This window comes from Xyrauchen texanus, chromosome 21 (assembly GCF_025860055.1).
Source record: "Xyrauchen texanus isolate HMW12.3.18 chromosome 21, RBS_HiC_50CHRs, whole genome shotgun sequence".
Taxonomy (NCBI): Eukaryota; Metazoa; Chordata; class Actinopteri; order Cypriniformes; family Catostomidae; genus Xyrauchen; species Xyrauchen texanus.
Genome location: NC_068296.1, coordinates 29935008 through 29948923, shown reverse-complemented (window position 1 = coordinate 29948923; position 13916 = coordinate 29935008). Strand labels below are relative to the sequence as shown.

The 13916-nt window shown below is 42.2% G+C and overlaps 1 protein-coding gene across 2 annotated transcripts in view; it reads right to left on the bottom strand.

Annotated features, from left to right (window-relative positions):
* LOC127661700 (fibrillin-1-like) overlaps positions 1–13916 on the bottom strand; it is a 147734-nt gene that overhangs the window by 22114 nt on the left and 111704 nt on the right. For both annotated transcript variants that reach the window (XM_052152532.1, XM_052152533.1), the window contains 12 exons: positions 13167–13238; positions 9296–9421; positions 5908–6030; positions 5692–5811; positions 5487–5603; positions 5224–5349; positions 4878–4997; positions 4107–4232; positions 1139–1291; positions 979–1041; positions 768–893; positions 408–527 (listed from right to left, as the gene is read on the bottom strand). In XM_052152532.1, the coding sequence (XP_052008492.1) occupies positions 408–527; positions 768–893; positions 979–1041; positions 1139–1291; positions 4107–4232; positions 4878–4997; positions 5224–5349; positions 5487–5603; positions 5692–5811; positions 5908–6030; positions 9296–9421; positions 13167–13238 (1392 nt within the window). The remainder of the gene's footprint in view (positions 1–407; positions 528–767; positions 894–978; positions 1042–1138; positions 1292–4106; positions 4233–4877; positions 4998–5223; positions 5350–5486; positions 5604–5691; positions 5812–5907; positions 6031–9295; positions 9422–13166; positions 13239–13916) is intronic.

Here is a 13916-nt window from a genome sequence, read left to right as displayed (position 1 = left end):
TGTTTTTCAGAGATATCTTATTTACAGCCTTAGATATATAATGTTAAATCAGAAAAATAAGAAAAAAAAAGAAAACAAATGTGTGATTTTTCAGCAGTTTCTTAGGCTGAGAGTCATATAATTTTGCATAATCTATATCATTAAAAGTGTGAAAAGTTTAAAATGATTTAAAATGAACAATTGACCCTCTTTGTTTTTTTTGTAGATTTAGAAGCCTTTAATGTTGGGTGTGCCACTGTTGAGTGTGTTTGCTTTACAATGGTGATGTACGGTGTGCTTCATGTGGATGATTTGCAATAGGTGTAGAATCGATCTGTTCTGTGCATGTAATGTTTTGATAGTGAAATGTAAATAAAAAAGCAGCACAATATTGACTCAAACAATCACATCACTGTCTGCTTCTGCACCTTCACAGGTCATCATGGGTCCGGGTTCGAATCCCTCATCACAACTGCATTCAAATGCTCCCTCCACATTTGTGCAGGTGCCGTTCCCACACGGGTTACCCAGCTCACACTCGTTTGTGTCTGAAGAGAGAGTCCAGTAACGACAGCTTCATTACACACACACAAACGGTGTTTAAAAACTTCCAGTCAGTATTTACACTCCTTATGCTGATTCCAAATAATCCCAGTGACATCACCGCTGATTATCTAATAAACTAAAAGGAATGTAAAAATTATTCATAAACACTTCACACTGAAGTAGTTTGATCAAATTTGCTCTTGTTTGGCAGATCAGTTTAAATGTTAGAAATCAACCCTGACCTTCACAGTTTATCCCTGTGAAATCGAGTCTGTAGCCGAATGGACACTCGCAGCGGAACGTTCCGTCTGTGTTGATGCAGTGTCCGTTTTTACAGATGCCAGGATTTTCTGTGCACTCGTCGACATCTGAAACCCACAATTTATTAGTCTGTGTGAACGAATGCACTAACACACACAGACTTTTTGATTTCATCAGGTTAGTTTCACTCACCCTCTTCAGTGTCGTCTTCATTGAAACGTTTACCAGGAGCAAAACATAATGCTGTGTATGTCACTGAAACACACAAACGCACTCATAATGACTGGAATGTAAAAAAACAAACAAAAAATGAAACAGTGTGTGTGTGTGTGTTTTTGTGTCAAATATTTACCTTCATCTTTGCCAGGACAGATTTCGCAGGGGTCGCCCCAGCCCTGACCCGGCATGGCGCTGCAGCAACAAGTTCCTTTAGTCGTGTTCAGAGGCTTCGGCGCCAGACAGCGTCTGTTCTCAAACTTTGTGTAACAATAATTTACACGAAAATCTGAGGGTAAGAAAGAATTCTGTAAATTTCAAACAGCTTCTTTTAGGGAGTGGGTGATTCACTGGTTAAAATGAGAAATAAGTCAGCCTGTGTTAATTTTCAAGTATCGTTTTTATTTTGTTTGCGCAAAACACCACCGCATGGTTAGGAATGTGTCTTCTTTGCATTCAGTGAGAAAATGAGGAAGATACATCTTTCATGGTGTGAAACTGACATCCACTATGCCCTGCCCCCATAGTTACTGTTGCTAATGCTTACATTCTTTACTGCTAGTGCTTTAATTATTTTACTATAAAAAAATTGTTTTAATTATGTGTATTGTGATATAAAACAAACATTTTAAGAATAGAGTGATAAATGAATAAACACCACTTCCACACCTTTTTTACAATGGAAAAAATAGCAAAAGTATGGTTTCTGCAGGTTTTATGAAGCTAAATTTAAGACATTTTTAAAAACCTTTCTAAGACCAACTAAAGAAAATGTAAAAATCAATTGAAGGGACCACAATACGTAAATATGTTCTCTAAAAGTAAATGTCTAGGGATCACATGAAGAGTCATCTTTATAGTAACACTTCAAAGTTTAAAATACAACTTTCAATAGATCTTCATTACTTTTTAACTCATTTTATTAAAAGTATATTTAGGCTTTAATACCTCTGCTTCCAACCACCAGAATGTGGAAATAACATTTGCCATCTGATTAGACCCATTGTATCAGCTATATTGTACTGACAGATGAAGCAGCACATACTGCCACATATACTGTTCAATGAATATTTAGTGATCTAATGTAAGCAGTGTGGTGCAGAAATAAAGCCTAGTCTTCACTCTAAAATTAATTAAAAAGTGTGACCAGATTTTGACACTTGTTTGTGTTTGTGTGTGTGTGTGTGTGTGTGTGTGTGTGTGTGTGTGTGCGTGTGTGTGTGTGTGTGTGAGTGTGTGTGTGTGTGTGTGTGTGCGTGTGTGTGTGTGTGTGTGAGTGTGTGTGTGTGTGTGTGTGTGTGTGTGTGTTTGTGTGTGTGTGTGTGAGTGAGTGACCAATTATTTGGTTTCTCAGCATCTTCTGCACATTTGAGTTCTTCCCAGCAGTGGCTATATGATGAGATCTAGCTTTTGACACTTGGGACAATTGAGGGACACATACACAACTATTACAAAAGGTGCAAACAATTACTGGTGCTCAAGAAGGCAACACAAGAAGATCCAAGGAGTGCAAATTTTGAATAGGATAACTTGTGTAAATAAGAGTAAATTTTGTGTTAAAGTATGTAGCTTTTGAAGGGCAGTACTACATTAAAAATATAATCTTTTATCTCTTATAGGCTATTTGTATACATTCTGAAAGGGGTGCAGAAACTTATAAAAATATATGGGGTCTGCAAAGTTCTCCACTTAACTGTATAGGCTATGTAGTTTGTGAAAGTCTTTTCACAATTTAACCACATTTGAGCTTTTTTAAATGTACAAATTCCACGTAGCCAAGCTCATGATGTCATTGCCATGGAAACCAGACACATTTCAGCAGAAAGACTAGAATTGAAGTATCATCAAATCAACGTGCGATGCATCGAAATTGCTTCTCTTCACTGCAAACGATACCAAAGACAATAGCGAGAAGGACAATGATAATAATAAATGTAATAAGAAAAAAATCTGCGCGCCTACCAGCTGAAACTGGGACATAATTCAGGCTATCTGCAGGTTCATAAGAATTAAATGTAAGACTTTTTAAGGCCAAATAAAAGAAAAGATTAAGAGCCATTTTGCAATGAAAAACAAAATTGTTTAAAAACTCATAAAATAATTCATTAGCAGGTCACTTGGGTGTCTCTGGACATGTTAATTATATTATTTTGTGCATTTCTGTGTTTTCTTTTTTAAACAATATAATAATAATATAAACTCTAAATGAATTCAATTGAAGTCATTTTTATTTGTATAGCGCTTTTCACAACACTAATTGTTTCAATGCAGCTTTCCAGAAAATTATCAATTCAATATCTTTAATGTCTTTAGAGTCATAATTGTGCGGTTTGATTAAAACATGATTGTAAATTGTGCCTTAAAATGAATAAAATGGTACGTCTGGTCACCCTAATTAAACGCAATGAGAAAACAATCCCACATACAACATTTAATGCCATGATCTTATGAATTTAAGACTTGTTGCTCCGATTTAAGACCTTTTTAAGGACTTAATTTAAGGGAGGGCGAATTAAGACTTTAAGACTCGCGGAAACCCTGTACATACTGTCATAAAATGTATAGATTTTTATTTAATAACATAATATTTAGGGCACAGACCTTTGTCAAACATTTATTCTATTTCAATAATATAATGATAAAAATGTTTGCATATACGACCCACACCTAGTTTTAATGATGTCTGTGTGTATGCGTGAGCTCTTGAGAAAGAGTTGGGCGGCTCTGTTGCTCTTATTCCCTGAAGTCTGTTTTTCATTCACAGAAGCCTTTCCACCCTTTTCCACACACACACACACACACACACACACACACACACACATGCACAAACGCACAAACACACAAACACACTGCTAGGAAACACTCTGTTCTGTTCTCCAGGTCAGAAAGACAGAGTGACTGAAGGAAAGTGTGAGACAGTTAACGAATAAGTAAAAAAATATGACCTTCACTCATTAAATATGATGAGCTTCACAACTGACATGCTTTTAATATTTAACTAAGCCATGTAAACTGGTGTGTATGGGATTCTGTAATAAAGACTGTAATAAAGACACTATCCATTGTACATGGATAGTGACAGGAAGCCGTCTGGAAAAACTCACCCACACATCTCTTTCCGGATGAGGAGAGCTGGAATCCATCTGGACAGTCACACCTGAAGCTGCCTGGTGTGTTTACACACTTACCGAGGATACATATCTCTGGAGTGTGACTGCATTCATCAATATCTGACCAAAAACAGAGAGAGATTGCAGTGTTTTATTTGGCCTGGTCAGATTTGCTCGTGTTTCATGTAGTCAGACTTTTGTCTAGCATAAAGTCTGGCCCACTTTAGAGATTATTCTATCCAAGAAGACCCCATTTAGACAGGAAAAGATGTGTAGAGTGATTAACCACATTTTGCTTTTCTTTATGTGCCATTTAGGGACAGATTTACCTCCGCTTCAAAAAATGGTAAATTGTCTGCACTTATATAGCGTCTTTTTAATCTTAGCGGTATTCAAAGTGCTTTACACTGCGTCTCATTCACCCACTCACACACACATTCACACATCAATGACGGCAGAGCTGCCATGCAAGTCGTGTGGGCCGGGAATCAAACCACCAACCCTGTGATTAGTGGACAACCCGCTCTACCACCTGAGCCACAGCCACCTCATAATGGTGCAACTATTTCAACAAACAGTTTCAGAAGTGCTTTCCAGTGTTGTGCATAATATCATACAGTGAACTGATTGTCGGTGTGGTGTCTGATGCTGAGACTCATCTATGTCCTAATCTATTTCCTGTTCAAGCCTCATGCAATTACATGGTTATTTTATAGATCAGACATCAATAAAACTTAATGATGATCATTTTAATGTGTCACTGACCTTCACACCTCTCGTTCTGGAGGTAATATCCTAGAGGACAGATGCACCTGTAAGAACCGTCTAGATTCTGACATGTTCCAGGACCGCATGTGCCAGGATTGATTAAACACTCATTGATGTCTGTACGGAAGGAGTCAATTTCAAGTCAAGTTGGTTATTTTGTCATTTGTACAGCTTACACTGAGTTGTAAACAACTGTGCAAACACAACAATGAAACAGTCAATGTAAACAAAGGAAATTACCTACATTTAGTAATATAAAAATCGTCTAAAAGTAAACTGTAAACAGATAGTAAATTAAAACACAGAAAATCGAGTTAGATGCTGTAAATAAGGTTTGTCTCACCTACACAAGTCCTGCCATCGGGAGAGAGTTTATATCCATCCAGACACACACACACAAATGAACCCACAGTGTTGAAGCAGTTGCCATTTCTACACAAGCCCCTGAGGGACGCACACTCGTCTGTGTCTGAACAACACACACAAACACACTTAAAGGAGGAAATAATGCAGCCATAAACACAACTGTCTACATTAGAAACTGCAGCTGAGAAGTGTTTCAGTCATTAAACAACAATATGAGTTGATCTTAGTGGTGTGTTGTACCGATGCAGTCATTGTTGTGTGACAGCTGGAATCCTGGGTAGCACAGGCAGTTGTAGGAGCCAACAGTATTCTTACAAGTTCCATTACCGCACGGCTGCCGCTCACACTCATCCACATCTGAACACAGAGAGAATATTCTGTACAGTTAACATTATGTCTAACTTAACTAATAAAACAGAGAGACAGCTGTGTGTTGATCTCTCACCGATACACAGGTCTGGAGTGGATTTGAAGCCGTTGGGACAGATACAGCGATAACTGCCAACCATATCAATACACTGACCCGGACTGCAGATGATTGGATTCTCAGCACACTCATTACGATCTGAGAGTGGAAGAGTACACGAAACACCATCATTATCATCATCAACATCATCATCATTATCCACACACTGATGTCATGTGATACACGCACACTCACCTACACACTGCTGTGTGGGTGTCTGCCGGTATCCAGGTTTACACTCACAGCGGTAACTTCCAGGAACATTCAAACAGACAGCGTGCTGTTGACACACCGGCCCATTTTGACACTCGTCAATATCTACACGCAAACACATTACATGGTCAATAGAGGGCATGTACACACTGGAAGATTTTAAGAGTGTGAACTGAATATATAGTATTTGCAGGAGTGAAGCCCATAAATTATCATTAAATGTGTGTACAAAATACATGGTGTGACATAGTCAGAGTTTCGCCAGAGTCTAAAATGGTCTTTGGTGGTGACTGATCAGCCAGAACATTAAATCTACAGGTGAAGTGAATAACATTGATTAATCCTTACAATAGCAATTTCAAGGGGTGGGATATATTAGACAGCAAGTGAACAGTCAGTTCTTTGCCCACTCTAACCTTTTCTTTTTGTTTTTCTGTTTCAAAAGTGGCTTTATCTTTGCAATTTATTTCCCATAAGACCTGCACCACTGAGTCTTCTCTTTACTGTTGTACATGAAACTGGTGTTGAGCGTGTATGAATTCAATGACGCTGTCAGCTGAGGACATGTGAGGAGTCAATTTCTCAAACTAGAGAATCTGATGTGCTTAACCTCTTGTTTAGTTGTACATCTGGCCTTCCACATCTCTTTCTGTCCTTGTTAGAGCCAGTTGTCCTTTGTCTTTGAAGACTGTAGTGTACACCTTTGTATGAAATCTTCAGTTTTGTATATAGCCTTCATTCCTCAAAACAATGACTGACTGACAAGTTTCTAGAGAATGCGGTTTCTTTTTTTGCCATTTTTGACATAATATTGACCTTAAGACAGTCTATTGCATACTCTGGCAACTTACAGTAACACCAAGCAAAACAAACACAAAGACAATGTTAAGCCACATTTACCAAATCAAATAGCGTTCAGCTGTGTTTGATATAATGAAAAGTGATTTTCGAGTACCAAATTAGCAATTTAGCATGATTACTCAAGGATAAGTTGTTGGAGTGATGATTGCTAGAAATGGAACCTCTCTAGATTTGATCAAAAATTACTTTTTTCAAATAGAGTTGGTGCTGTTTTTTAAATCAGTAATGTCCTGACTTTACTTTGTGATCAGTTGAATGCCACTTTGGTGAATTAAGTACCACTTTCCTTCTGAAACAGCAAAATCCGTGCATTATACCAAACTTTGGCCGCTAGTGTATATATATATATATATATATATATATATATATATATATATATATATATATATATATATATATATTACTTATATATAGCTGCATAATTGGAGTTATTTTTCACCATCTAATTTTATGAAACCCTTTGAATTCAATGCAGATTTTTTTTTATCTTTAATCGGATAGTTCAGAATTCTCTCGTCATTTACTCACCCTTATGCCATTTCTTTCACTTGTTGAAATGAAGATGTTCAGAAGGATATTTCTGCTCTGTAGCTCCATTCAATGTAAATGAATGGTGGCCATAAATTTGAAGCTCCAAAAAGCACATAAAAGTAGACTAAAAGTAATCCATAAGACTCCAGTGGTTATATCCATATCTTCAGAAGCAATATGATAGGTGTAGGTGAGAAACAGATCAATATTTAAGTCCCTTTTTTTTACTATAAATTCTCCTCCCTGCCCAGTAGGTGGCGATATGCACAAAGAATGAAAATGGCCAAAAACGAATGTGGAAGTGAATATTTATAGTACAAAATGACTTAAATATTGATCTGTTTCTCACCTATACCTACCATATTGCTTCAGAAGACATGGATTTAACAACTGGAGTTTTATGGATTACTTTAATGTTGCCTTGATGTACATTTTGGACCTTCAAAGCTCTGGCCACCATTCACTTATATTCTATCGAGCTACAGAGCTAAAATATTTTTCTAAAACTTTTGCATTCAGGGGGCCTGGGTAGCTCAGTGAGTAAAGGCGCTGACTACCACACCTGGAGTCGCAAGTTCGAATCCAGGGCGTAATGAGTAACTCCAGTCAGGCTTCCTAAGCAACCAATTGGCCTGGTTGCTAGGGTGGGTAGAGTAACATTGGGTTAACCTCCTCGTGGTCACTATAATGTGGCTCACTCTCTGTGGGGCGCGTGGTGAGTTGAGCATGGATGGAGTGGAGAATAGCGTGAACCCTCCACACGTGCTAAGTCTCTTCGATAATGCGCTCAACAAGCTATGTGACAGGATACGTGGATTGACGGTCTCAGACACGGAGGCAACTGAGATTCGTCCTCCGCCACCCAGATTGAGGTGAGTCACTACGCCACCACAAGGACTTAGAGCGCATTGGGAATTGGGCATTCCAAATTGGGGAGAAAAGGGAAGAAGAAGAAGAAAAAGTCATGCACATCTGGGATGGCATGAGGGTGAGTAATTTTTGGGTAAATTAACCCTTTAAAGTGCTATGCGAAATTAACAAAATTAACTATGAACCAAATGAACTAAACTCAATCAAATTTAATTAACACCTTATTTCTATAATCCTTTTATTTAAATTTTTTAGAAAGACTAACTACAATGACCTAACCACAGAAATGAGGAGCCATCCATTACCTAATCTGTGCTTAAAGGGCTTTAAATTCTGGACCTCCAAGAATAAAATTGTTCCTTTTGTCTAAAATATGTTCTGTTCAAATAATTTTTGATATTAGGAAATAAACTGGCTTTATTTGCCTTCAGATACTCCTAAAGATTACTTCAATTAGTAGGAGCCTGATGAAAATATCTGTTATGGATAGGAAACAATTTTCACTAGCACAGTCCAAAGTAACTAATTGGAACAGTCAGCATATTATAACTGGGCATTTATAGTTTATTTATAAAACATATATTTATGAAAATTTTTATTTAGCTGAAAATTAAGTTTAAAATTAAGCCATATAGCAGCAGCAAACTAGAAACATGGATGCCAACAGTTTAACCTACTATTTCTGACCAAAAATAATATTTTACTTTTATAGCTACTTTTTAGTAAGCTGCCATTAACAAATGCACCGTGTTTTGTTTATGTTCTTTGATCTGTGGCTTTTAAAAAGCATGCACCCTTTGGACTGTATTGCATGTATTATCCTGAAACCACAGGGCTGACGAAGAGAGACTCTGATGCTTCTAATTACACCACTCCTTTAACAATACGTTTTCATGTTCGGCTCTGTACACACTATAGAATCCTAGAATCCTTTTTATTTTTGGTCACACATTATACACACAGTTTTTTGCATATATACAGTGAAATGTATTAGTTTTCACATATCCCAGCTAAGCTGACACAGTTAAATTAAATGTGGTACCTGAATTTTCCAGAAGTGAATTGTATAGTAGAATGTAGCGTCACTCACACACACACAAGCTCTTACCCTCACAGATGATCAGCTTGTCGTTATAGACAAAACCCATCGGACATTCACAGCGGAAACTGCCGATCATGTTGATACACACTCCGTTCTCACACACACCTGGAATCTCCCGGCACTCATCGATGTCTGAGGATTACAAACACACACACAACTGAAGCCAGAGAGGAATCTACAGACAGAATTGTGTGTGTTTCTATGTTCCCCATCTGTCACTCACTTCCACGTTGTGTCAAAGAAGCGACACAAGGGGTCTTTCTTGAAAGCCTCGCGCATCTCTGAACTTGAGAAAAGGGTAATGAGAAATTGGCAGACAGAATTTGCATGTCCCTCCCCCGGACATATGGGTATAAAGGGAGGGAATCATGCATCTGTCCATTCAGAGCAGAGCGGTTGTGTGATCAGCTCATCTCTATAGAGCGTATAATGTTGGATCTATGGCGCATATCAGCGGCTTTCTCCTTCTCTGCACGGCAGTGCAGCTTTGCCCCTGGGCGCTTTGACAGTGCTTCTAAAAGAGAATACTTACTAAAAGAGTTTATTTTCTCTAAAAGAGCAATACACAGCGGCGTTAAATGTCCTTATCAGGACGCGTCTTTATAAAGATGCCCTTCCGCCCCTGTGTAGTTCCTGGATGCGGTCGATTTCTCTCCACTCCTGATGGTCACGTGTGTTTGGGCAGCGATCACACTGAGGAAACATTTTTGGATGGTTCGTGTTCTCACTGCGAGAACCTCACCATGGCAATGTTGCGGTCGCGGCTTTCCTTCTTAAAGAGGAATGCCACTCCAGCTGCCCCCCTCATCGCTCCTTCTTCCCACGGGATTGAGGACAACCCGGCTGGCGATGGAGGCAGTGGGCTCGGTTTCACCAGGTAGATCCCCACGAACCACCCGCCCCCTGGCACGCTCGTTGACTTCCATCCAGGCTCCCTATATCCTTGCATCTTCACAAAGGTCGGGGAGGCCGCCCTTGCCCCACTAAGGGAGGTGGGCATCTGCATACTCAATTACCTCGATGACTGGCTCATCCTAGCCCACTCTTGAGAGTTACTGTGTGCCCACAGGGACCAGGTGCTCAGGCACCTCAGCCTTTCAAGGGCTTCAGGTCAACTGGGAAAAGAGCAAGCTCACCCTGGTTCAGAGCATCTCTTTTCTCGGCATGGAGTTAGACTCCGTCTCAATGACAGCGCGCCTCACCAACGAGCGAAAGCAGTCAGTGCTGAAATGCCTTACCTTGTTCAAGCCAGGCACAGCAATTCCTCTAAAACAATTCTAGAGCATATGGGGCATATGGCATCCTCCGCGGTGGTCGCGCCACTGGGGTTGATGCATATGAGACTGCTTCAGCACTGGCTCCAGACTCTAGTCCTGAGATGGGCATGGCGCAGCGGCACGCACCGTGTGTTCATCACCCCTGCCTGCCGCCAGACTTTCAACCCCTGGACAGACCTCTGTTGTCTGCGGACAGGAGTCCCCCTACAGCAGGTGTCCTGACGTGTTCTGGTCACCGCAGACGCCTCAAAACAGGGTTGGGGCCCGTGTGCAATGGGTACACAGCCGCTGGCTCCTGGAGAGGGCCCCCGCTGCATTGGCAGATCATCTGCCTAGAGTTGCTGGCTGTATTCCTTGCCCTGCGGAGGTTTCTCCCACTGATTCGGGACAATAACGTCTTGATCCGCTCAGACAGCACCGTGACGGTAGCGTACATAAATCGCCAAGGCGGCGTGCTCTCTCGTCATATGTCACAACTCGCCCACCATCTCCTCCTTTAGAGCCAGCAGCGCCGCTGTGCGCCACTCACATCCAGGGCAACCTCAACACGGCAGCGGATGCGCTGTCGTGACAAGGTACACTCAGCAGAGAGTGGAGGCTCCACCACCAGGAGGTCCAGCTGATTTGGGAGCGGTTCGGCAAAGCACAGATAGATCTGCTCTTCCCAAGAGACCTCCCATTGCCTGCTCTGGTACTCCCTAATGGAGGCTCCCCTTGGGACACACACGCTGGCACACAGCTGGCCCCAGGGGCTGTGCAAGTACGCATTTCCTCCAGTGAGCCTACTTTCACGGGTGCTGTGCAAGGTCAGGTGGCCCCCTACTGGCCCACACAGACTTAGTTCTCGGATCTCATGCTCCTCGTGAGAGCCCCTCCCTGGCGAATTCTCCTGAGGAAGGACCTTCTTTCTCAGGGACAGGGCACCCTATGGCATCCGCGCCCAGACCTCTGGAACCTCCACGCCTGGCCCCTGGATGGGATGTGGAAGATCTAAGTGGCCTACCACGTAGACACGATCAACCAAGCCAGAGCTCCCTCTACCAGGCAACCTTACGCTCTAAAGTGGCGCTTGTTCACGAATTGGTGTTCTTCCTGGTCCGAAGACCCGCAGAGGTGCGCAGTTAGGTTAGTGCTCTCATTTCTGTAGGAGAGGCTGTCCCCCTCCACCTTGAAAGTGTATGTAGCCGCTATCGTGGCCCACCACGATGCAGTGGATGGCAAGTCCTTGGGTGAGCTCGACTTGATTATCAGGTTCCTTAAAGGTGCCTTAGAGGTGGATAGCAGAAAGGGAATGCTGTCTCCAAACAGAGGTTTTCCCACTGGGTTGTTGATGCCATCGCATTGGCCTATCACACCCAGGCCGTGCCCACCCCTTGCGGGTTCGAGCACACAAGACAAGAAGTGTGGCTTCCTCGTGGGCACTAGCCAACGGCACCTTCCTAGCAGACATAAGCAGAGCAGCTGGCTGGGCAACACCCAATACCTTTACGGGATTTTACAATCTCAGGGTTGTGTCGGTCTCGTCCCGTGTTTTCTCAGGTCCGAGCCGGTAGAACTTGGTAACGCAGAACAACTGACCGGGTGTACCGCTTGCACCTAGCGACTTTTCCCTTCACTGAGGCGATCACATGCGCTCTTATCCCAGGAGATCCCACTAACTCGGCTCCCTGGATGACTGCTCCCTAGACTCTGGTCCGCGAATTCAGCGGATGAATTCTCCGACCAGACCCACTATGGGTACTAAAACTACTCTGTACTGGAATAGGTGCTCCACAGGATGGGTCCTTGCGTGGATTAATACCCCTGTGTGTATTTTCCGCAGTACAGTCTCCCTAAGGGTGGACCCGCGTCTCCCCGCTGGAAGTCCCCGCTGCACCCCGGTCGCAGTTTTTGTAGCAACTCCTCCCTCGCAGCAGGTGGGATCTACCACCGCACCATTCCCACATGTGGCCTGAAAACCCATATGACGTATTCCACCACTCTTTACCTCCCCTCAGCCTGGGCAGGTGATGGTCTCCGCGGGGTCTTTTCCCCCTGAAAGAATAGGAGTTGGAGAAGAACGCCTTCCCCAATGCGTGTGATAGCGTTAAGATGGCCCCAGCCGCTCTGACTCTATGCAAGAAACATAGAGAGAGAAAAGGCGTGGCCTGCTCACATGCTTTGTATGTCACTTTGTTCCCCCTTTGGGGTTTTACGGGGCATTGGGGAAGGGTACGTGCAGTCTGACACAGCCTGCCGCTTTGGCACGCAACTGCCTACCCGCATCAGCAGCGCACGTACACAGTTCAGCGCATGGAGTGATTGAATAGGGACCCCTAGTGTCGCTTCTTCGACACAATGTCGAAGTGAGCGCCAGATGGGTAATGTCTAGGTTACTGTTGTAATCTCCATTCCCTGATGGAGGGAACGAGACGTTATGTCCTCCTGGCCACGACACTGAAGCGAGCCACTGTTATGGCCATTCTTATGAGGGAGCCACCTCGTCATGATGGAGCAGCTGAATGACCTCTCCCTGCTTTGGGGACACTTTTATACTTGTATATCTTTGTGTGTGTGTGTGTGTGTGTGTGTGTGTGTGTGTGTGTGTGTTGTTAACTTACCAACAACTTGTCCGGTGTATATATCAATGAAATATCCAGGTCTCTCACTTCCACACAGCACAGCAAACTCATCTACAACAGAGAATATCTGTTACTTAATGTCACGTTCACGTGTTTTGTTCATGTTCTTATGTTCATGTCTTTTATTTTGAAGTTTAGCTTTCATTTTCTTACTCCCTGTTCCCGTACATGTCATGTGATTTCATGTTCCCCTCATCTGATCGTGTTTTGTCTAGTCATGTATCCCTCATGTTTCATGTGTTTTGTTCTCATTGGTTTATTGTCTATTGTTGGGTTTCAATCCAAAATATTTTGCTTTTTTCAAGCACATTTCAAAAAATTAGACTCAAGAAAATACGCATTGTTGTGCGTTTCCATCCACTACGTAATGCACATTATTATGAGGGAGCCGCCTCGTCATGATAGAGCAGCTGAATGACCTCTCCCTGCTTTGAGGACACTTTTATTTGCAAGATTGGAGCATGTATCTCATTTTAATAAATATATCCATAAGACATATCATAATAAGAGTAATATCTGATATAATGTGCTGAAATAGCTGCGATGCCCCCACACCGCCAGTCTCCACATTCCTGGGAGCACCCAATGTTAAACCTGTTCTGGCGGATTGTGAGGACCCATTTTATCAACCACCTGTGGGTTAAACACTTCCGAACGACAAGCGCTATGTTCAAAGTTTTGTGTGCCAAGGTCAGACCTTTCAGTGGGCTAGTTACATCCAGCTATCGC